General features: G+C 39.0%; 1 protein-coding gene across 1 annotated transcript; it reads left to right on the forward strand.

Annotated features, from left to right (window-relative positions):
• Positions 1-1,217: 1,217 nt before the first annotated feature.
• On the forward strand, positions 1,218-18,091 carry LOC144001592 (uncharacterized). Its single transcript, XM_077496057.1, has 5 exons — positions 1,218-1,318; positions 1,374-1,478; positions 4,816-4,860; positions 5,510-5,611; positions 17,795-18,091. Exons 1-5 carry the CDS (start codon positions 1,218-1,220, stop codon positions 17,892-17,894), a joined length of 453 nt encoding a protein of 150 aa, XP_077352183.1. The 3' UTR covers positions 17,895-18,091.
• The last annotated feature ends 8,097 nt before the right edge of the window (positions 18,092-26,188 follow it).

Here is a 26,188-nt window from a genome sequence, read left to right on the forward strand (position 1 = left end):
TTTATTTTAATTATTTATTTATTTTTTAATAATAATACTCAAGGCAAGTCACCAGGTGTATTTCCACCAATCAGATTGTGCCAGTGGGTCATACCAAGTAAAGGGGGAGGGGGGAGTACATGCTCTAATTGTACTTATTATTTAATTGGGTATATATATTTTTGAATTATTTCATAATATCCTTATGTGGGTTGGTAACTAAGAATTATGGTTTGCTAAGTATGACTTTGGGGGGAGGCATGTTGACAACAGGTTCCCTACCTGAAAAGCAAACACACCCACCAAGTGATTCCTACAGCTGGGGGGCAGTAACCTAATACAAATTTTCATCACATACATTTTTAAAAAGGTACGCTTGGTAGAATTACCCCTTATGGCATCACATACATTGCTGCTTAAGTGCTAATAATGTTGATAATTCCAAATTAAGTCCAGTCTTTGCATTAGCGCCAGAATATAGCCACAAGCAGATGCTAGCTTGCTACATGTGACAAGCTAGCTTTGAGATGTGTCTGTTTTGGAACATTTGCTCAAGTTTAGTCACTTGCTTGACATCTTAAGGGCATGTTAGCAAACTGTTACATTGCTGCTGGTTGTCCTATAGTGGTTGTTCTCATCAGTGGCGAGACGTAACAAACTAGAACAAAGACTTTGCTACTGTAGGCTACTATCAATACTATCACCCACATTGCACTACCGGTGCACATAGAATACATTCTAGACAAGCAACCCTTTAAACTGATATTTACACCTTTGGATATTTTGTCTGAAATGAACCTAATGTATGTTTTTGAAATGTGAGCCTGGACAAAACCCACACAAACATGCCAGCTACACAGAGGAAGACCGGAGCAAAAATCCAAACCTTGAACCTCAACAGGAGACGCGCTAACCGCTCGGTAGGTGAATATTTTCTTCTTCTTTTGTTTTGCTAGCTTTACATCTCACATACTGCTGGTCATTTGAGAGTCCTGTAATTGTGCTTTATCTGAGTAGAGGTTGGTGTACTGTAAAAAGTCTTAATTACATTCACTTGCTTCAAGGCTCCATTGTACTGCTCTGTGGATGAACTCTCAGTTGCAAAAAAAAAAAGCAAAGAATCTTCTGAGCAGTAAGAACAGCCTTTGTCGGTGAGGGGGGTAAAAAAAAAAAAAAAAAAAAGCACATTCACTGACCTTGAAATCTGAAAGTATAAAATAAATAAATAATGCATTGACATGAGGCCCTCACCTTTTGTCATCTACAAGATGACACAGAAAGTCAAGTTGACGGAAAAAGTGCTGGCCGCTGTTGTCCTTCCCACCGGGATCATATCTTGGTCACCATTTTTTTTTTTTCCCTTTCTGTACAAACAAATTGAGATTTATACAAAGCGAAGGCTGCGGGCAGCAGGTGCTATTGATGCAGCTCGGCCACACGGTCGACAGCTCACTCTCTCCGCAGGCCGTCCCCCGCCGGAACGCCTTGCCAATGAGGGGGTAATTGGACTGATCACTCTCTGTTTACTCATTATGCTGCAAAGATGAAGTGGCTTGCACCCAAATAAAACTGTGGCAAGCTGGCAAGGGGAAGTGGAGCCTCCTCCATCAGCGTCTTACCCTAAAATCTGTTTGGAGCCGACAGTATGGCTTACGTCAGCTCAGTTTGTGTCTGTTGTCAAAAGTTGAGAATGATAGTAGGGTTGATTGGCAAATTTGTTCGACTGTGTGTAATGTGTTTTTAAAGAAATCGAGGCCCTGTGGATGTATTTGCTAGAGGTTTAACGGCTTCAGAATTTGTAGTGGACGCAAAAGTGACGTTGATTGATTGATAATATCATTGATATTTTTCTCAGTTGTAATGGGGGGCAAGGAAAGCCTGGTGGGCCAGCCAAGTAGTGCTGGTCAATACATCGGGCTATTTGATTAAAAGTCATTTTAAAAATGGTTGAAAAATTGCTAAATTGTGAAATCCAGTTTTGTCTTCTGGATTATTAAAAGCTGTTTGTTCTTATGTTCTGTTACATCCAAACGTTATTGTGAGTTGAATTGTAATTTTGGGAGAATTTTCACAAGAGATGTTTACAATTACCAACTACTTATTTGTGGCATTTAAGCACAAACTACGAATGTTAAGTTTGGTCAAACTGATTTAGAATCAGTAATATACATTATTGTTGTCTGAACATTTTGCACAGGAATGATTTTTGAATAAATGAAAACATTTAAATAAATGTTTGCTGGGATTAAAATCGATTAAAATCGATTAAAATCGATTAAAATCATATTGGTACTGAATGACAAAAATATTTTTTGGCTATATCGCCCAGGCTTACTGCCAGGCTAATAAAACGCTGGGGTGATCGATGAAGACGTGTCAGTGACATAATTATTAATCGGCTTTGACTCGACTTTCGACATATTATAGGCGACTGCAAAATGTGTCATTAGATTGTTAAACCTTAACTCTTTGACCGCCAAAAATGTTTCATAACGATGAGTAAAATCACGATGGATGCCTCCATAAATGTTAAATGACATCAACTAAGTTTTTTTTTTATCAATAGGAAGTGCAACATCTAAGTCTGGATAATTTTATCACTATAAAAATCAGAATGTGTCAAATTTGCCACAAATCGTATTTAAAGTTCAGAATCTACTCATTGTGTTGACCCCTAACTCATTCAATGCCAGCCCGGTTCAAATGAATCGTTTGACGTCTATAGCCGTCAATGGCAGTCAATGAGTTAAGTGAATGCTATCCTTGTTAGCCACTGTGTGATGGAACAAAGCCAGATCAGGGTTTATTTACTGTTTCAAACCGTCCCATACGTGACCTGAACTAAACTCTATTGCTTGGAATCATGTCTTTAATAACCCAAATTCAACTTTGGAGGAGACAGAGAGAGCCCAGTAAAGTACCGACTGTGCTTGTGTATGAAAGTTATAAAAGTGTTTTTAGGAATAGCGAGATATCTCCTGGCGGATTGATGTTGATAACAAGGAATATCGCACATCTTCCATGGTGGAGTACATTCTTGCGCGGTATAAGAATTAAAGAGCATCAGGCTGAGCAGTGTGTGCGGCAGTATGGTTTGCTCTCCATTTTTTTTTTTTTTTTTTTTTTTATGTGCTCCTCTCTCCGGTGTAGATCATTAGCAAGATTATCAGATGCAATCATCTCATTCTGGTGGCGCATAACTCAGGCAGGCCTCCTCTCCCGCCCGTGTCTCTTGTGAAGCAAACTCGAAAGCTTTCCGGACAAAAATCCCATTTGTGCATCTGCAGTCTGCCTTCCCAAGCTTGTTAGTTCCAACACTTCAGTGATCCCGGTGGAGGCACTAGCACGAGCCATAATGGCCATCATCCAGACAGCTCGCGCTCGCATACAGGGGATGAACAGCAAGGTGCACTTCCCTCTATGGTTTATACCCACGCTGTTAAAAAGGAGAAATGTCCTTTTTGTTATTGCAAATGACAAAATGGCAACTGGAAAAATAGACTTTTTACAATCTCTGTGGGAGGAGTACTTTAGGCTAGTTTGCCACTCTCGTACAACCTTCCTCGCCGTGGCATTGGCGCATATTACCGTACAGCATTCATGTCGGTTTGCCGGCAAGACAAACTCATCTCCCGCTTGTCGCGTTTCATCACAAATACTCGGATGAGCTTATTTCCTCGCCCTTATGATATTAACTCCTCGGATTCAAGGATTCGCGGGTAATTTATGACAACTTGGAACTGATTTTTATAGTTTGGCCGCCGTAGCGATCTGCGCTTACGTTAAAGTAATTGCTGCGATTTGGGGGACTCAGCACATCACTTCAACAAAGTCATTTGTGAGGGGGGGCATCAGTCAGAGAGTCATTATGCAACATTTGAACTTAATTATGTTGAAGTATTTTTAAGAGAAAATGAGTCCTTCTGCACAGTCAACCCCCCCCCAAAAAATGTTCTATGCAGCCCCACTGGTCTAGATATGGTATTCTGGTTAATATCGTATTAGTGGAATATGAGTTACGCATCAAAATCCAGCCATTTTTTAAACATCTCAGGGGGCGCCCATTTTGCCACTTGCTGTCGACCGAATATGGCATCAATGTTGCTCAGGTAGCAACCAATCACAGCTCATCTTCAGAAAACAGGTGAGCTGCGATTGGTTATTGCCTGAGCAACTGTGATGTCATCTTCAGTCGACAGCAAATGTCCACAAATGTAATATTAATCAGAATTTCATGTTTAAACTAGTGAGGTCACATATAACATATTGTTGTCAAGAAATCTTTAAGGCTGACTTCCACTTTAAAACTGATGCTTGACGACCAACAAACATTTATACTGAAACCTTTCAAGCACACGTGAAGGCCAGATAATTAGGAATCCGATTAATATTTTTGGAAAAGGTCACAAACAGGAACACGTGTAATGACATGAAATGAAGTAAATCACAGTGTGTACAATAAAACAACCATACTAGCTGAAATGTTTTTTTTTAATGAAAGACTAGTACAAGGTAACATTTTGAACTGTCTGAAACATGTAAGTGGTTCACAAATGTGATACACCAAGATCTACTACACTTCGAAAAGTACTTTAACTCTCAAAATGTCACAATAATGACCAGTATTATAGTGTTAAGTGAGGCAGTGGTGAGTCCGTACCACTTGTGGTTCCTTTACGTACTGTAATATGTTCCATGTGGGAACTTTGTTTGTCTCTCATACCGAATGCTCCACACCAAAAAAAATGTGAATCAAAATATACACTATGAATCGTACCAATCAAATTAGAACTTTACTAGTATCAATAATATTAATGCTGTGTTTTCTTTCCTTAGGTTGAGTTCAACCTGCAAAGATGGATCCAACATCAAAGCATGCAGGTAAAGATGTTGTCATTTCCCCCCCCCCCCCCCCCCCCCCCCCCTTAGTCTTTTACTTTTTGTTTACTGGCATCATCCACTTATTATCCACTTCACGTACAGTCAGGAAAGAATAGTACAGGCAGCAATTACATTTTGACAAGAACAATCCCACAGCTCAGCTATTGACCCAGATAGTGCTTGTGATGTTAGCATCCGCGGTGATTGGCGAAGGTGAGAAAACGCAGGTCGGGACTTAGACAAATTGTCAATCGTTGGCAACTAGTGTTGAAAGCCGTCCTCCACAGTCTTGTTAGCGTGCTTTTCCATTTAAAAAAAAAAAAGAAAACAAAAAAGAAAATACTGTGAACAAGTGCTGTATGGTGGCAGTGAACAGTTTGGCAAATAATGAATAAAAAAAACAAACAATTCAAGCCACTTCCTGTTGAAGTTTATTGTCAACTATATGTATCTCATTTTGATTTTGTAGGTCAGTTTAATACTATTAATTTACACATAAATTTACTGTATAATTGCTTTGCCACGTACGATTCCACATCAACAACTGATTATATGTCCATTATTATTATTATTATTACTAAAATGTGTATTTTTATTAGTTGTAGCGACATCTTGTGATGTGCGATTGTTATTTTTTGTTTTGTTGCAGCTGTGGTTGTATTTTGAAGTGCTCAAATGAGTTCCAAGAGAATGTGTTTTACAAGAGGAGGTGCTCATCCACCTCATCCTGGCCTGATATCGAGACCAACAGGTACGATGAAATAATCATAAAGCGGCTCCATTAAATCTTAATGAACATGTTTATGTATCGCCACTGGAGAGCAAACGCCATCTGCTTTCAAACGCACTGTACATTTTCTGACCCACTTTGGGAAATTATACCCCACATCTGACTGTTAAAGTGGGGACACACACCAAAGCGATTGTTATGCAAAGGTTAGTTTGACTTGTATAAATGAACCTTTAATCTCACTTGAACCGTATCCAATTTGTTCGCGTCATTCCGCTAACTGGAGGGAGCCTTTTTCTTTCCTTCCCCTCAAGGGAGAAGACATGTTAGCGCCCATTTTATCCACTGAATGGAGTCTGCTATTGTCAGGCAGATAAAGCCAGCGTTGAATTGGGAAAGGAACGCTTAAGTGTAATGAAAGCAACCGGAGATTTGAACATAATTCCATTAGTATATTGGGGAGTAAAATTTAGAGGACATTGTCGAGGTAAAACAATGGAGCTAGATGGATGACTTTGGTCAACAACTTTATTTGCAAAGACAACAGTGCGCAAGTGTTAGCACCCGTTATATTTTATAAATGTGGCAGTAATATACATTTATATAAGAAAGAGGAGGGCCCCAAATCCGGGTTGCTAATTGTACTTTTGCCGAAAAGCACATTATAGTCCAAAATATATATATTATTTTATTTCAATTATTTACACCATATGTTGTCCAAATCGCATTACCAAGCCTCATATTCACTTTTTTGAAAACATAGAGTGTATGAGGCCGACATGCTAATGTGGCCGTGTCAAACCCATGGAAAGGTTTTTCTTTTTAGTTTAAAATTACTTACTAATGGCTGATGGTAGAACTCAATGTGTGTGTTTTTTTGTTTTTTTTCCCTTTTTGTAACCTTTTAAATCAACCCGTGTCATCCATCCGTGTCGTATCAGCTAGCTAGCTGCTACCTAGCTAGCTAGCTGCTACCTAGCTAGCTAGCTGGTACGACACAAGCTACATAGCACTAAGCTAACCTAAGGGTTCATCTTTCGAGTCCAGCGTCCAAGTTTGTAATGTGTACGTACGTACCTTGTCATTCAAAATATTTCTATTACACACGACAATATACTGTGATTCGTCCTCACGCGAATCAGAAAGTTCTGATTCGGCATTCGTTTTTAGCGGCTAATTCGCATCTCAGGTCGTACATATTTGGCCATTCCCATGCTTGTAGTGCCGTCGTTTACAGTTCAGTTGTACACCGCTGCAAACCACAATACTGTTTTACACATCTTATTCTATTAACACCTCATTTTGTCATTGTCAGTCTGAGCATTATTGTCTGTCTCTGGTTGGATCTTATTAGAAAACGCCGTATCTACTGTTCAGGCTGGCGCGTTCACTGTTTCACATGGACTGAATCTACAAGTTGACTTATTATTAAGGCAGGCAACAAATGAGACGTCGTCTTGCATCTCTTCGTTCTATCTTGAGGGCATCGCTGCTGTTTTAGAATGTCAGACCATAATGTGGGAGTAATATATGCATGCGAGTTCCAGTAGGGCTGCATGGTAAGTAACAATAGGCGTAGATTAGATTAACAAGCAGCATGACATGGACACATCCCCGTTCTTCCCCGGTTTGCCTTCGTATGATGTTTGGCAGATTTATTATAAGGGAAACATGGAAAATTAAAAGGGCAAGGTGTACGTGTTGGGAATGAAAAGTGATTGGAAAAAAAGTGCTTCCTTCCCTTTCCCCGGCACCATAAACAAGTAATGGTTGTATCAGTTTACTGCCCCTGATATATTTTATGCTGACAACAGCGAGGAGAGAGAAACGCCTCCCCCATTATGGATTTTGTCCCATCATCGGCGTTTGGGTTTCCTCGGACTTTTCAGTGGGATTCCCTCGCCCGGCCAAAGAGGGGGGGGGGGAATCGATACTTTGCTCCGAATTCTCTGCAGCCTTTTTTTTTTTTTTTTTTTTTTTTTTTTTTCTGAAATGTCTAAATGAACACTTTGAAAGGGCTCCAAAGGTGACATGATCCCGGCTCCCTCACTTTTCAGGAGCGACTGGCAGGCGATTGCACCCCACCCGCGGCCCTTTTACCTCTCCTGCACACACACACACACGCACACGCACACACCCTCTTTGTCTATCTATCTCCTTTCAAGTCCATTTCCACACGCTTCTCTCCCAGCTGATGTATCACCACTCCTTCTGCCCCCTTCCATCTCACCCCTTTTGAAGTTGGAGACAGCTCCAAATCCAACGTGGCTTTTAGGACAGCCGGGGGGGCGGCAGAGAGGAAGACGTTTAAAAAAAAAAGAAAAAGAGGGGCTTAAATTTGATTGCAAAAAAAAAAAGGAACAGAGAGTCCCGAATTGCATGATGTACAGTTTCAAACCATCACAGTGTTATATGAAGATGTATCGTCCACCAACATGCGCCGATTGGGCATAATTGGCGGGAGGAAGAAATGAAAAGCCGCTCCCGATACCCGAGATATGCACGAGTGGTGTGAGAACAAGAGGAAATATTGTACACCATCCGTGCTCGAGCTACCCCGCCTCCGAATCACTCATTCAGCACTCAGATGTAATTGGACGATATAACACCTGCAGTATGCATACATCTTTTTTAAGGCAATGTATGTGAGATTTTAAGTGATTTCAACCTCTGGTGTCATACAATTTGAAATTACAGCAGAGGAAAATTATCACTCTAAAGTCAATAGCGCATTACGGGCGGGGCCTTTGGGACTTCCTTATTTCACCACAAAAAGTTTCGATTTTCCAATTTATTAGGGAAATATTATGCTGTGAAATGCAGACATTGTAGATGCAAGCAGTAAAATATGTGAGCTTGCCTACAGGGTGGAAAATGACAGGGTGGACATTTTTGTCATAATTTAGTTCACAAAGTGTACTGTAATGAATGCATTTCAAATGACTTTTTATATCAGTTAAGGTCATATTTTACTATGACAGAGTTGACAATATCTAACTACAATGCATAATATAATCAAAATTATGAAACTGTTTTTGTTCAGTGCACCATTGTCACTTATGATAATTACGTTTATTAAAAAAAAGAAAAAGAAAAAAAAAGTGGCTTAAGGTGCATTTGTCACATGAATCACCTTCACATTAATAGATCTTAACATGACACTGGCTACCTTATTTTTATACTTACAATTATGAATGATAAAAGATAGTTGAATACATTTATTGTCAGTGGTAAACATTTGACTGGCTATTTTACTATCCTTACTTGGCCAATTTTTATGAATAATTTATTAGAAACAGCTCTTAGCATGGTATAGTTCAGTTTTACACCAAAATAATAAATTTTATTATTAACTCATTCACTCCCAGCCATTTTCACAGAAGCAATCCCGTTCGCTCCCGGCCGTTTTACTGGATTTTGACTGATTTTGCAAGGCCCACAGAATATTGTGTTCAATTGCTATAAAAGCATGGAACCTATCAAAAGAAAGATTAAAGTCTGTTCTTTCATCAGGAAAAAAAAAAGTATGTTTCTATCTGTTTCCATTTTGCAGCAATTAGCATTAGAAGAGAGCTAAGTTTCATCAGTTTTCACAAATCTATTTCAAATTGTAAGTAATTTAGCTTTTTTTCTAGATGGCCCTGGTTGATCTCCTTTGCCACCTGCTGGCCGTTTGTGTAATAACTACCATTTCAGCAACCGTTCTTTGCAGTTGAGAGGCTGCATCAAAGCCTTCTGTATAATCTACCATTTTAAAAAAAAAACACACACAAAAAAACGTATAAATATGTCTTTGGGACACCTAAAACAAAAAAAAATCGTATTTACACGTTATTGGGAGCAAATGAGTTAATGATATTGCCAATTAAAAGTGAACCTTATGTATTGTTTTGGATCATATTCGGTTGTGCAGGTGTAGCTCATGAAAAGTCCTATTTGAGCTACAATATATTCTTTATTGTCAAGTGTTAGCTGGTTTAGTTATTCCCGGGTAGTGCATATTGCTGCCAAGAAGCTGAGTCATATTGGAGCGAGATGTTGCTTTTGATTTTGCAGACCTTTTTGTCTGCCTAATAAAATGCATCACAATTAGAGATAAGAGCTTTTTCGCCTTCAACATCAGCCGCAAAACAAAGAAACTTGAATCATTTATCGTATGTGAAATCATTCTTTAAGGGGAGCAAGTGAAGGAGGCAAGAAAAAAAAACTGGTTGGACTGTCATCACTTCATCTGTGTGTGCCATTATCCTTTCCAACATGGCTCCACCTTTCACGTTCACGCAGAGCGGTTGACTAATGGCGGCGGCTCGCAGACTAGGACGCCGGCTTAGTTAACTGGGGAATGCTCTCCCAACGTCTCATTCCGAACGCCGGGCTGCCACGTTTTACAGGCGCCGCCGTGAAACTCGTAGTAAAAAGTGTACGGATGAAGGGAGTGCGACGAAAGACGTGATAAAGTTTCTCCGCTCGTGTAGCCTTTCTCCACTGGGTTGAGATGCAATGCATCCTTGGAGAGCAGACAAGGTCAGGTTAAGCCGCGGCACTGGAAATGCATGACTAATGCTCTCGATTCTTTGTGCTCGGGTTCATAAAAATATAAATGTCAGCATTTGCATTGTGAACTTGTAGAGGTATTGTTGGGCGTGGTTGCATAGGACACTTCATTAGGTACACCTGCATTAATATAGGAAACCTTGATTTATGTATTTTTTTCCTTTTACGTAACAATATCATATACTGTGCTTTAGAGCTGTCAAAATTAATCAATTATCAAATTAATTGTCAATTAGAGTAATAATTTGGAGCCATTTCTTAATTTAAAATTGTTAAAATCCTCTGAGGCGGCACGGTGGTTGACTGGTTAGCACGTCCGCCTCCCAGTACTGAGGACGCAAGATCGAGTCCAGGCTTTGGCCTTCCTGGGTGGAGTTTGCATGTTCTCCCCGTGCCTGTGTGGGTCTTCTCCGGGTACTCCGGTCTCCTCCCACATTCCAAAGACGTGCATGGCAGCTTAATTGGGCGCTCCGAATTGTCCCTCGGTGTGCTTGTGAGTGTGAGTGGTTATTCGTCTCTGTGTGCCCTGCGATTGGCCAGTTCAAGGTGTACCCCACCTACTGCCCGAAGCCAGCTGGGATAGGCTCCAGCACCCCTGCGACCCTAGTGAGGAATAGCAGTTAACAAAATGGATGGATGGATGGATGGATAAAATCCTCTGATTTCAGCATATCGACAGTAATTGTTCACTCATTTCTATAGTCGCTCATGAAAGAAGACAGATTGTCTTCTGTGTTGCCTGTATTCAAAATTAGTCATTTGCAAATTATGTTTTGAAATTGGAAAACAATGACTGAACCGGTAACAGTACAACATCAATCCCTGGTTAATAAACAGCAATGAGGGGGTAAAAAAAATGCTTTTGTATTACATGTTAATGCAAAATTAAAATATTCCCATTTAGTTGATTAATCAATTGAATAATCAATAGATTAATAGATGATAAAAATATTTGCTAGACAGCACGACTGTGTTTCATTCGTGACCTCGAAATGTTTGTTTAGCAGGACGGCTGTTGGTTAACGACCCCCTGCAGTGGTTAACTTCTCTTTGATGTATGGCGATTATGAATTTGATGTTACTTTCATCAGTGTCTTGACAGTTTAACAATTGTGGGATAGTGGCTGAAGGTCTTCCTAGTGAAATAGATGAAATTGGGTACATTTCAACATCAAATTGGCAAATACTGTACAACAAATCCTACCATAGTTAGGTGGTCTTCATACACTTGTAAACTGGGAAATATGTATTCATTTTTATTAGCATCCTGTAAGTAATTGGACCACACACAAAAAAAGCCAATGGGTAAACATGTTATGCAATCTACATCTCTCTCTTTCTCATGCTCTCTTGCTTACGTGTCAATCTCCAGGCAGTAGCTATGAATAGACTGTTGGAATTTACCAACATTAAATGTCTTATTGTCCAGCTAGTTCCGCTGCCGCACTCGACATCTAACGGAAACGCACCAGCGTACTTCCAGGACTTGAGCGTTGACCCCGCAAGGGCGACTCGCCGGCGTAATGTACTTGTGACTTTTCCGGCGACTTTACAAAATGCGCCATTAGTCCTGTGAAGTCGGGCCATCTCATTTGGAGAGGAGCTGCAGGTTCCGTCTGGCATTCAGCTGCCTCCAAGGACACATGAGGCGCTCGCTCATGATGCGGGTCCTCCTAATGGAGAGACGCAGCCTTCATCCGGAATATAAAGCCGCCTCTATTTTCAGCCGCTCAAATAAGATGCATGGCGAGGAGCTACAAACGGAATAGTCGCCCGCATCTGATGCTGCAACCCAGTTCCCACAGGTCCCAAGAATTTTTACTCTTACACTTTGGAAAAATGCTGGAGTGAAAAATCAGACATACGACACTTTCCAAATGAATGATAATACCGCTCCCTTGCTGCCATATAGTGTTAGGAAGTGTTTGCATTACCTGTGAATTTCCCAGAGATGCAATACAGGACGTTGGCAGGATTTTCTGCGCGGTGTCCGCGCATCCGCAGAAATCCATTAATGCAGACTGAAGGACTTCCAATGAGCACTTTGGAAGAGCGCTACAGCAAGCTAAAAACTTTACCTGGAAAAGTGGCGCTGTACTTTGAAAAGTGCATAAAAACACTGCAACTGTGCAATCGCATTTGGTGTAATTGTCTTCAAAGCAACATTTGCCGCAGACGTTACCAAAATGTTACATTTTGATCACAAAATGCTCATTTTTGCTCATGATTATAGCCATTATGGCTGAGATGTTTTTTTTCCCTTTCCAACCTGCTAATTCTGCTGCTGTTTGCCATAATTGTCAAAATGCTGTCGGTATTCTCTTGCCAGATTCATTCCACCATGTATCCCCATTCTGACTGTTACTACTAATAGTGATGGTGTACATTTGCTGAACTAAAATAGATTTCAAAACAAAACCAAAACAGTTGATTTAGGGCATGAATGCCCTTTTCACCATGTTCTAAAAGCACAACATTGCAGACGTTACTTTGGAACATGGGTGAACATACAAATTCCCCGACTGTACTTTGAACCCTCAACCACGCAACTATTCGTATGAGGATGATGACAGTAATTCTACATTGTTCAACCAAAAATTCCCAATGGGACGTTCAACAACACGGATTCACTTCACTCCCAATTTTAAAATTCGAAACATTCAGCTCATTTTATTCACCTTGGGAACAAGTTTCAACACGACAAAAATTGCCATTCGGCCAAAATTGAACATTTTCACGATTAAATAACCACCAAAAAAAACTTCTGTTTATTCCCAATAGCACATTCTGCTTCATATTGTTTGCATTTGAAAATCTAAACGTTTAGCAAATTATATTTGCATGCCAAAAACTCAGATTTATCAAAAACTAAATATTTTCCCAAATAAATTCTCACAAAAAAATCATCTCAGACACGTTCAACCAAACAGATTCACATCATGCCCGTCTAAATTCTAAAATTTCAATTCATTCAATTCACATTCGTAAAGATTTTCAACATGACAAAAATGACCATTTACCCCAAAAAAAATTTCATTATTAAAATACCCACAAAAAAAATCACTTCATTCTCAGTGACACATTTAACAAAACTGTTTCACATGCCAAAAATTATCTACCAAAAAAATTCTTCTCACTGCACATTATGATTTTTTTTTTTTTTTTTTGAAACTCAACAATGTCCCTGCATTACACAAAATACCGCTATATTCCCCACACGTTTGCAGCCTCCTTGCATGCAGCTTCCTGAATCTTTTATTGGAGAATGGCTGAATGCCTCCAACACGCTTGTTTGGAATTGAAACGTCACGAGTTAATGAAGGATCACATTTCATTTGCCTGCAAAGTGAGATGTTGACGTTGCACAATTAATCATTTTGGCTCCGATAACTTGCAGCTAAACAAACTGTAAATACAAAAAAAAATAAAAAAATTTAAAAAGTTGTGATTGTACTCGTGGCTTATAATCTCAAAAGTTTACGACTCGTGCTTTCCAGTGGAAAATGGCGAAATAAGCCACAAAGTGTCTAAAGGACAAGCGTTGGCCAAGAGGAAACGTAATCCCGGTCACTGACAGGAAATGAAAGGGTGAGGCGAAGGTTTCGCTCTGAGCTCTCACTTCCCGCTGAGATTGTCTTAAAAGGGTTCCCTATCCAACTAATTCGAAAGGAGCGATCCCTGCGTGGCCCAGCCTCCTCCCGAGCTCTTTTCACACGGCGAGATGGAAAAGTGACACACTTGGGTGTGGGAACTCTTGTCTGGGCCCGCCTGCATGCGTCCGCGTGTGCGAGACGTATTTACAGCCGCTGAGGACACTTGTGACAGCTTTCCACTGAAAGCACAGGATCCATCTTCCCCCATCACACTTCTCTTCCAGTTCACTCACTCTCATTCTCCCCTTCTGCACACACTCTGCAATGCTGTCAGTCAGGGAACCTCACCGTCGCTTTTGGGCGGCAAATCAAGTGGAAACTATATGATAAGAAAAATAAAGTGGAAGTACATGAGAAAATACACACATCTTAGAGAGGAAATACAATTACAAACAACAGTTACAAAGTTGCCCATCGGAAATTATGCCAATTACCGTATTTTCCGCACTAGAAGGCGCACCTCATTATAAGGCGCATCTTCAATGAATGACATATTTTCAAACTTTTTCCATATATAAGGCGCACCGCATTATAAGGCGCACCTTCAATGAATGACATGTTTCCAAACTTTTTCCATATATAAGGCGCTACAGTAGAGGCTGGGGTTACGTAATGATCCATTAGATGGTGCTGCGCTAAAGGGAATGTCAACAAAACAGTCAGATAGGTCAGTCAAACTTTATTAATAGATTACAAACCAGCTTTCTGACAACTCAATTCGCTCACAAAATGAATAAACAGCTGTTTTATTATTTTCTCTGAGGTAAAGTATTAGTATTAGCTATAGCGATCCAAGATGGCGGGATCTTCTGCCAATCGTGCAGGGTCACCGATAAGCGTCTTGACAGCGAGACCTGTTGCGGCTCAATATTGATCCATATATCAGGCGCATTGGATTATAAGGCACATGGTTAGCTTTTGAAAAAATTGAAGGCTTTTAGGTGTGCCTTATAGTCGTGAAAATACGGTAGTCATATTTTTGCTCCAGGTTTAATTAAAAAAAAAAAAAAAACAGTTAACTGGATTATTGTCAATAACATTTGAATGCAAGTTGTGGTAAGTGAAATTGCAGTAAAACTACTCACCCTGATGCTGTGATGACGTCTTTGATGTGATGACACCAATTCCCTGTTTTTATCCTTAGGCCATAGCCCTGTCTAATATAAAAGAATGATAGTTTGTTGTCATCTTGATGGCAAGGAACTACAGCATGTTGAAGTGAGGTGAAGAGCTTCATTTATCAGGCCATACCCCTGGCCTGTCGATTCTAAAAGTAGTGCTTAACCACTATTTTATAATCTTAATCTTTCACTTAGGTACATTGCTTTAAATTTCATGTGCAGTACTCCTAAAAATGTACATTTTAGTACATTCCAATTAGTGCCATCACTGTCAAATATTTTTAGAATCGATTAATGTATCGACTAATCGGATTCTTTTTAATATTGCATAAAGTGTATTACAAAAGTATTTTTTTCCCATGATTACGGTTTATTAAGCAGTGATTGGTGTTTAGTTAGTAATTCATATTCGTTAAGCAAAAAAATGGGGATTGATGTGCAGTACTATGTTACCAGTTTGGTCATTGTTTTCCAAAGTACAAACAGATGTTTGCAAATGTCTTCTTTTGATTAAACAGTGAACAATTGTTGTTTGATATGCAAAAAAAGGTTTTTAATACTTTGCCATTCACTCCTAAAAACGTGTTTTTTTTATGTTGTTGTTGTTGTTTTTTTAATAAAAGAGCATACCGAAGGCTTTGATGCAGCTTCTGACATGAAGAGGTGGCTTAAAGTAATGGTAGTTATTAAAAATACGGCCAGGGAAGTGGTAGCAGAGTATAAGAGATCAGCCAGGGCCATGTTGCAACAAGCTCTGTCGGTGTTTTCACCAGGAATGTGAATATTGATGAAACGTAGCTACATATATTCTAATGCTAATGGCTGTAAAATTAAAACAGATACATTTTTTTTTGCCTGATGAAAGAAGAGACTCTAATCTTTCTTTTTGTGGGTTCCATGTTTTTTATAGCAATAGAACACAATATTCTGTGGGCCTTGCAAAATCTATCAAAGGGGGTTTCTTCAGTGCGAATGACTGGGAGTCAATGAGTTAAGGAAAAGCAAAAATGCTACCCTCTAACGTTCTCATGGCATCATGTAGTCCAGCCTTTGTCATTTTGCATGACTTTTCGCCTATATGTTGGTTGAATTTGCAAGTGTTCGACTTTTAGGAGCCAACACTGCACTTCTGTACTTCCCATAAACTCTGAACAAAGTCAGAGCAGCACAGCATAGCAAGCATTTGCAAAACGCTTCATTTCTGCTGAGCGCAATCTCGAAAGGGGCACCTGTTTGTGTCCCGCCTTTGCTGTGCAACACCAGTTCAACACAAGGACCAAAATGTTTTTCCCCCCTTTAGTGGCAGCTTACGCATAAAACGAAGCTACAAACACACACATACATCCATAAATTAAAAATCCCCCCTCCCCGGAAAGAAAAGCCAAAAGCTGCGAGTGACTTTGCATTCTATACATGTTTTTAATTACTTTTAAGTTCTCTGAAAAACAGGACATCAATGTTTCATTGATGTTGTGGCGCAGTGGTTATAAAGACAGAGCAATAATCAATCCTGTCTTTTTTTTTTTCTTTTTTTTTTAGTCAGCCGGCTTGTAAAAAACAAAAAAAAAAAAACGGACTATTCAGTTTAAGATTAAGCCATGTAGCCAGCAGCAGGGATGCTAAAATGTGATATACACAATAATACACCTGAAAGATTATTTAGACGTGAAAACAATGACCATAGTCAATTAGATTGTTGTTCTTTTTGTCCGACGCACCATCAATTGAAATCAATATTATGTAAATTGAGTCTTCTTCTTCTTCTTCTTCTTCTCCTTCTCCTTCTCCTTCTCCTTCTCCTTCTCCTTCTCCTTCTCCTTCTCCTTCTCCTTCTCCTTCTCCTTCTCCTTCTCCTTCTTCCTTCTTCCTTCTTCCTTCCTCCTTCCTCCTTCCTCCTTCCTCCTTCCTCCTTCCTCCTTCTTCCTTCCTCCTTCTTCTCCTTTTCTTCTCCTTTTCTTCTCCTTTTCTTCTCCTTTTCTTCTTCTTTTCTTCTTCTTCTTTTCTTCTTCTTCTTCTTTCCCACTACTTTTCTTCTTCTTTTGTTTTGTTGGGTTTTCTTTGTGTGCAACTTATTGACTTCATTTTTTAAAGGTAACAGCTATAATTGGTTTCTGATAGACATGATTCTTCAGAAAATTTCACTGAATATAAAAAAAAGAAAATGATGTTTTTGTTGGATTTGTTTAGTTTGCTTTGTGTGCAACTTTTTGACTTTGTTTTGAAAGATAACAACGGTACTGTAATTGGTTTATGATTGGTGGAAAATCTTCAAAACATTTTCCCAGAATGTGAAAATCGGCCATCAGCTGACATCAATAATGTTATCTAACTTATCCCATCAGACCTGCTTTAAAAATTGTTGTGCCAATGTATTATTTTCTTCCTATAACATAAATAAAATTTGCTGTATCTAGACAAAACTGTTTGAGAGATTTACGGGACGTATATGGCTGCTTTATATTCATAAACGTCCCCCTAAACACAAGACTACAATTTTGTTTTAGCTATTTATGTAAATTCAGCAAATGTCAGGATTTGTAAACGATGTCACTCATACTACCAATGGCGGGAACACAGCTTTTGCACTTATTTATTGTTTTATTATATGGCGGCTGCATCCAGTGGCGTTGCATTTACTCGCACATGTTGACATTGAAACTTCTGATGATGAAAAAGGAGATTAAAAAGAGAAACAATGAATCACCATCGATAGGCCAGGAATGAGCATCACAACATCGGCCTGCATGAATGGAGAGGATTTTGACTTTTTGTCTCTACTTTTCAAAAACAAAACCACACATCTGTTAGTCGTGTAAACATTGTTGATTTGAAAGGTGCTCATTGTTTCATCCTCCATTCTGACTGCTCTTGTACAGAACAACTTCCCGCTGCTATGTGGAAGTGAGGACGTGTTGGTGCTCGGCAACTGCGCAAGACAGGCGCACTCCCCGCTGCTGCAGGGGTGAACAGAGATGAAAGGTACGTTCACATGAGACACGAAAAGGGATTGGCATCTTCTTGAACTGGGCACATCATTAGGTACGTCTCCACAATGGAATGCAGCATACTGTATTGTCAATGTGCTGCAGTATAATCCAAGACATGCAGTTGAAAATGTCACTTTATATGGTGCATTTGAGATTAACTCATTCACTGCCATTGACGGAAAAAGACGTCAAATTATGCTTTTTTTTTCTTTTTTTTTTGCTGGTCTGGCAATGAATGTGTTAATGGGTATTATTATTATTATTTATTTATTTATTTATTTATTTATTTTTTAATAAAATGGGATATTATAGACCTTTGGTGTCCAACCGCTAGGCTTTGTACGTGTCTGTGGGACATTTGGTGTCGGACCACACAGAGAAACTGAAAAATTAAATTATTGATCATCAGCGTACACATCTGAAATCGCTCATCTTGCCAAGAATGATTTGACAGAAGAGAAAGAAGAGCAAACGACTTCCAAGAAAAAAAGAAGACACACTATCAGCGGTCCTGCTTAAAATATCTGTTTATCACTCCTGGTTGTTCTCCTGCAAAAGGCCCAATCTGCATAATAGGTGGCAACAGACTAACAAATGAGGAAATGAAGCTTTCAAAACTGCTTCCGCACATATAGACCAAGCGAGACAAGCCTGATTAAAATTAAAGCAAAATATCTTTAAAAAAAAATAAATAAAATAAAAAAAATAAAATGAAATCCTTGCCTGCATTTCTGCCATCCTATCTTTGTGATTTGGGATGTTCTGCGATGATGACGACCGAGCAAAATGATGGAGTAGACTGGAAATGTCATACATTTCAGGTCTCCCATTACCTCAGCTTTTCGAATAGAAACAAGTGCCGAGATCCCGACCGAGTACATTCAGCATAATGGTGAGTTGTATTTCTAATTCTTTGTTTTTGTCTGTTTCTTGTCTTGTTTTATCGATCTATCTATCTATCTATCTATCTATCTATCTATCTATCTATCTATCTATCTATCTATCTATCTATCTATCTATCTATCTATCTATCTATCCATCTATCCATCCATCCATGTAAATGTTATTCACTTGTATACTTACAATGTTTGTTTTTAAAGTGCTTTATAAATAAACTTGAGTTGAGTAGAGTTTCTATGCAACTCTGTAGAAATAATATTGCATCATGTGAAACATGTATTTGGTGCAAAAAAAAGAAAAAGAAAGGATGGGGGTTGCAGCTATAAATTAATTGTAGCACAGATTCTATAGTATAGATAGTGCTTAAATTCTGTTTGTGCATAGCATGGCGAGTAATACACAATTCAAATTCTCAACTCACCATTTTGAACAAGCATGCAATAAACTACGTCACCCATAATTTTGTGGCCTGCATCCTGGCGGATGTAAATAATCAGTAATAATTAAAAATAATAATGAATGATTACGTTTGACACCAATACAAGTTATTGACCAATGACCACATATACTCTCCATTGGATTATGAGCCTATACTGTTAAGTACCAAATACATTCTTTATTCTCTGTCTGCTTTTTGTATTCATTAGCATTTTTTAGTGAGCAGCTCCCTGCTGTTAAATCCGCACCAGGAAGTAAGAGCGCGTTGCTGCTCATCCCCGCAGGAGAGAAGCACTCTCACTCAGGTGCTGCGGGATGAACAAAGATGATAAATGTACTTTCGCGAGAAAGAAGGAGCCGAATGCGCTTTAGGATGACCTTGGAGTCAGGCAAGTGCGACGGATGACTCTAAATAGCATCGAGTAGGGGCCAATCAAACTATAGCTTAAACCGCACCCCTTAGCGCCAAACTTTCGTATGAGCACTTCTCAAGCGAGCGGGTCACAGTGCACGACCTCCTTGACTCTTGGTTGTTCTGTGTGCGCTGTATTTGTGTGTGAGTGTGTGTGCGCATTCCTCCCCCATTGTTCTGAGCTTTTATTCCTCACGCCATTAGCAAGTCACCCTTCTCCAAATCCCTCCCTCCCCCATCTCAATCGCTCTCCTGCACACGCCTGCAGGATTTACTGTAGATCCCTGATATATTATGGATAGGGGGAAAAAACGCCCCCAAAAAACAAAGGTTGCCCGCCATTTATATGACACACTTGTAAGATCACACACTTGGGGTGATTACAGTGGTCAAACAACACCTCAGGGGACAGGGGAGGCGCTTGGTGGGAGCACAAAAAATAAAATAAAAAGAATTTGAGCCAGGGCCATTTTTTATTTTTTTTTCCTTCTCCTCCTTCTCTTCCATGTGTCGTCTTGTAACAAATTACACTGAGCCGCCACTCCCACCCATGCTGGGAGTCTATTAAATCCTGCCTTGATATAATCGAGGACTTGTGTATGTTCTATCGGCATGATTATGCTTTTAATTGAGGTTGAGGGCAAACTTCATCAAGCCACAGGCGCTTCCTATGCACAAGCGAATTAAAACAGTTGTTATGAGTTATATTATATGAATATATTTCCATGGTGAGGACGAGGCGTTTTTAAAATATTACGCCTCAGTTGGTGTTCCGCGTGATTGAATAAATACGTATGGAATATATAATTATGCGCTGATGTCAAGGTCACTTATTTTTGTGTGCTTGTAGACTATTTCAAAGTAATTGTTTGTTTGTTGGTTTGTTTGTTTGTTTGTTTGTTTGTTTTTGAAGTATGAATATTACTTAATATTAGGGACGTAACAATATCCAAACATCACGATACAATATTATCATGATATGAAGGCCGCAGTACGATAATTATCACGGTATTGTGGGTAGGTTGGTGATATATATATATAAAAAAAAGTTACAATATTGTAAAAAGAGCTCATACTAAAGAAAAAACAAAAACAAAAAAAACAACAACAATATGCTTTTGTACATATCAGTACATGTAAAAAAAAAAATTAACCTACAATTTCCAATAACTTAATATTCAGACGCTTACTTGCCAGCATATTACATTCCCCTTCATCTGGCTATTAGCGTGGATTTTAAACATAGAAGGGCCAAAACATGCCTTGCGAAATTAAACTGCGCTTAAAAAAAAATAGCCACAAGAGGGTGCTAGAAATGCACAAATGGAAATCAACCTGATTATTTTTTTTTAAACAAATATGCTGCTTTTAATATCGTGACATGACGACGACAATATTGTGGCAATTTTAATATCACGATATCACCATGATATTATTATATCAGTACTTAATATGTAAAAAAAAAAAATAATAATCAATATTCCTGCACTATCTTACAGTATTGCTGTGTTCGTACTTACTATAATTCATGTGGGAATGGAGAGCCACAGTCGCCGAAGCACTCTGTACATGTGTACAGGCCCCGCCTCTTAAAGGGGGAGTCAGCCCCAAAAGCTCATCTAGTGTAATCTAAACACAGTATTCTGATTATTGTTGCATTTGTGGAATATGAGTTAAGCGGCAAAAAATACCCGTTTTTATCCATCTCAGGAAGGGCGGCCATTTTGTCACTTGCTGTTGACTGAGAATGACATTTGACACAGTTGCTCAGGTAACGACCAATCACGGCTCAGCTGTTTTCTGAAGCTGAGCTGTGATTGGTTGGTCACTTAACTTTCCAATAGACATTTGTTGCCTCTTTTATTGGCGAAATTGCACTGATCAGACAGTACAGAAATGTGTGTGCGTGCGTGCGTGTGTGCGTACATGTAGCACTTTCCCACCGCTCTTGTTATATGGCTTTAATTATTTTCTTTTTCATCACAAACTAAACAGTAAGAAAAAGCCAAATCTGTATAATTATTTCCTGATCACTGCTCTGAAATTTCATTTTCTTGAATTTCATTCATTTGTAGAAGACTCACTTGAATGAATTTTTGCACATGAAGGCACCATAGTTGAATTCAATCTTGACATTGTGCTTTGAAGGCTTAACTGTAGCCTGATTAGATTTATTTTAGCAGAGTGGAGGATAGGATGTCAAATTTCTAAGGAACAATTTAAGGTTTTGCAGTGTTTTGACTCTCGCTTCTTGGCTCTGCGCTTTATGTCTGCCAGGCATTGTCAATCAAACTGGATGCGACTCGCCCACACAGCCTTGATGAGGCAGAAAATTGACTTGTTTTGTGTCTTTGATAAATAATAGCAGAGGTTTGTAGTGTATTGCATTCCTAATGCTACAGAAAAATGCTTTTAAACCCGGTTTAAAGAAAAATAAATAAACAGCCCTGTGTACAACGGTACTGTAGATATGAAACAACAAATTAAACATATGTTAATTCCTTCATGGAAGCGCACATCATTAGCAAAGTTAATTTTATTTTTACACGGAAGCGTGGACATGGCTTCCTGGATTTAATTTGTCAAACTTATTCCGGGTAAACAGTACACCCAAATAAATGTACACCAGCAGACATTTTAATCTTGATACTAATGCTCATTTGGAGTTTGGAAGGTCAAAGCGTTGCCGCTTATGCTAATTAAGCTCCATCTTGTGTGTGTGTGTGTGTGTATGGGAATCTTCAGCCTGAACATCCATACAAGACACACGCACCGCGCACTGATTGAATGCACAAGTGTGTCAAATACCCGTCGTATTGAGAAAAGAAAAAGCTCAATTAACGCGCATCCCATAGTAAGCACCTTTCAAAGTTTATAATATCAAGGGCCTTGTGATAAGTGGTCCAAGATATTTGTCATATTCATGCACATCAATCAAGTAGAATGGCACTGAGTAGAGCGTAGACCTCTGCCAAGGCAGACAAATGCACAATGCGGTTTGTCTGTCAAATCCAAGAAAGCCTGGCTGAGAATATCTGAACATGTCATTTACCATATCACATACCTTTTTTAGGTATTATAGCATCTGAGTAATCTCCACTTTATAACATAGCATACAGTATTTCTTCATATAGTGCATATTTGTGTCACAATTAGTCACCAGGTGAGTCATCCACTGAAGACATTGAGGAAAACAAATGGTAGTACCAATAAGCTCTGAAGCTATTTGAAATGTTGCTAACCAAAAACAGCAGCACTTACATTATATAAAAACAGTGTACGTTAAAACATCAGCTTTTATACATGTAACATCACACACGTGCTTTCCGCAGTTATCTGCAATCGTGTATCGAGGCTGAACTATATTTAGAATTTCACTGTCTGTAGAATTAACAGTGAATTTCTGTAAAAAAAAACTGTCAATACAAAAACAATGAAGTATTGTGTAAATTAAATCATCCATCCATTTTCCTGATCTCTTAATCCTTCCAGGATAATTTAAATCAATATGTTGTAAAACTCTGAATCAAACACAACTATTGATTTGACAGCAAGAAAAAATAACAAAATAACTTCTTTTTTTTATTTTTATTTTTTAAGCATTCACAAATTACAACATTTAACATAAGGAACTTTAAAATAATAATAATAATAATAATAATAATAATAAGTAGGCCGGGCGGCACGGTGATAGAGTGGTTAGCACGGCCGCCTCCCAGTTCTGAGGACTCCGGTTCGAGTCCAGGCTCCGGCCTTCCTGGGTGGAGTTTGCATGTTCTCCCCGTGCCCGCGTGGGTCTTCTCCGGGTACTCCGGTCTCCTCCCACATTCCAAAGACATGCATGGCAGGTTAATTGGGCGCTCCAAATTGTCCCTAGGTGTGCTTGTGCGTGTGGATGGTTGTTCGTCTCTGTGTGCCCTGCGATTGGCCGGCAACCAGTCCAGGGTGTCCCCCGCCTACTGCCCAGAGCCAGCTGAGATAGGCGCCAGCAACCCCCGCGACCCTTTTGAGGAATAAGCGGTCAAGAAAATGGATGGATGGACAAATTACTGTAATTTAAGCATAGATAAACTGTAAAACAAAAATCATTGGGATACTGTTAAATTTACATCATAGTAGCAGTGTTAGAATAAAAAAACAATTTTCCAGTAGGTTCTTCGGTACATTTTGTTTACGCCTAAAGAAACTTGCATTTTACAAAGTCATATTACAGATAAGAATATTTAGATATACGGTAAAAGCATGTACATATAAAGGTTAAACTAAATGTATTATGTTCATTTAAAATTGATATACTGTAGACCCAATTATATATATATATATATACTGTATATATAAAAAAAGAAGTTTTGTTTTTGACCACTAGCGGTAGACGACATACCACCAGCCACACTATGACAATCGTTGTCCCAAAACATTGCTTCGTTTACAATTCACGTAACAGTCGCATATAGTCTAAGTGAAGTCAAATGGAATATTTCTTCAGTTTTAACTTCCAGTGTACAGTTTTCCCTTCTGCATTATTCCGAGTGCATCTGGCTTGCAGTTTAGACATCATTCATATGGATAGAAAAAGACACGCTTGACCTCAGATTAGCATATATGGTAACTAGTATGGCGACCCAGATGAATTTAAGATAATAGCGATCAATAGGACACCGCTCCGGTGTCCTCTCTGTGGATGTATGCTGCCGCTGCTCCTTCTGCAGTCTCTTCATCTTGCACCACGCACGCTCGCTTCACTGTCTGGCAGAAATGAAAATGCATCCATAAAAAAAAAAAAAAAAAAAAAACGTCTATAAGTACGTAGCTGCGCGGCAAAGAGTCTGATTGCGAGAGCGGGATCGCTGTTGTAAAATAGAATATTCAAATGTGCCAGGATCACTTTTAAAACGCAGACGGACCAACAAAAACGTCGAGCCATGAATATAGACGGACTACTTTTTACTTTTACTTGAGTCTTAGGGACTTGCGCGCACCAGGTTTGTGACGTACTTCCGTTCTTGCGAGTAATTGGCAAAATTGCTTCCGCTCCCTTCAAAATGATTGGACATAAAAACTGAAAAGGTTTACCTGCCAAAAAGTAGTAAATATAATGTGAGGGATCCTCTATAAAACTGTTGGAATGAGTATCATCGAGTCGAGTTGCGATAAAAGCGAAATTAGCTTCCACAGTTTTCTTCAAGTCTTTTTGAGCATAAGTGGCTACACAGAATACAAAAAGAGCGGGTTTGTTGTTATTCAGCACACAAAGATATAGAGCAGACATTTCGGCAAGGATCAAATTCATTGTTCTGCTGAGCATCCGTTTTAGTCACCAACATCGCATCATTGTTGTTTTGTCATTTCTTGCCCTTCCGACATCACCTCACCTTCATCCGAACACTCTCAATGCAAGCTAATGTGCAAAGTGGGGAAGTAAAAAAATAAATTAATCCCGCCCCAATTTTTTGGACAATAATATATTCTATGCAGTCCCACTGGTCTAAATATGATGTTTTGGTTAACTCATTCACTGCCTTTGACAAGTATACTTGTATTTTTTTAGAATGGGGATAGATGGGGGAGAATCTGATTATGCTTCACTGTAAATGTCAGACTTGGAAACAACTTTACTGATGCCCAACCACCGGTAGATGACGTCATTGCCCCATTTTATACGAAATTAACACAGTTTCAGAGTCCATGGGAGAAATGACTGTATTTTGGCAAACCTACATTTTTTTTCTATTGCCAATTATAAAAGAACGGGACGAGGCAAAAAGTAGGGAGTCTATTCTGTCATTTGGTAGATTCGGTTTATATATATATATATATATATATATATATATATATATATATATATATATATATATATATATATATATATATATATATAAAATTATTGAACGTAATATCGCGTGGGTATTGAAAATTTTGAAATTTCTAAAATGGCTGGCAGTGGATGAGTGTTAATCTTGCATTAGTGGAATATGAGTTAAGCAGCCAAATCCAGCCGTTTTTATCCATCTCAGCCATTTTGCCACTTGCTGTCGACTGAAGATGACATCAATGTTGCCCATGTCTCAGGTAACAATGAATCACAGCGCAGCTTCAGAAAACAGGTGAGCTGTGATTGGTTGGCAAGTGGCAAAATGGCCGCCACCTGAACTGGATAAAAATAGCTGGATTTTGCTTCATAACCTATTTCACAAATGTAATATTAACTCATTCACTCCCAGCCATTTTCACAGAAGCAGCCCCGTTTGCTCCCGGCTGTTTTACTGGATTTTGACTGATTTTGCAAGGCCCACAGAATATTGTGTTCAATTGCTATAAAAGCATGGAAAGATTAGTCTCTTCTTTCATCAGGGAAAAAAAGTATGTTTCTATCTGTTTCCATTTTGAAGCAATTAGCATTAGAAGAGAGCTAAGTTTCGTCAGTTTTCACAAATCTATTTAAAATTGTAAGTAATTTAGCTTTTTCTCTAGATGGCCCTGGTTGATCTCCATTGCTCTGCTGCCACCTGCTGGCCGTTTGTGTAATAACTACC

Source organism: Festucalex cinctus, chromosome 14, assembly GCF_051991245.1.
Source record: "Festucalex cinctus isolate MCC-2025b chromosome 14, RoL_Fcin_1.0, whole genome shotgun sequence".
In the NCBI taxonomy this organism is placed as follows: Eukaryota; Metazoa; Chordata; class Actinopteri; order Syngnathiformes; family Syngnathidae; genus Festucalex; species Festucalex cinctus.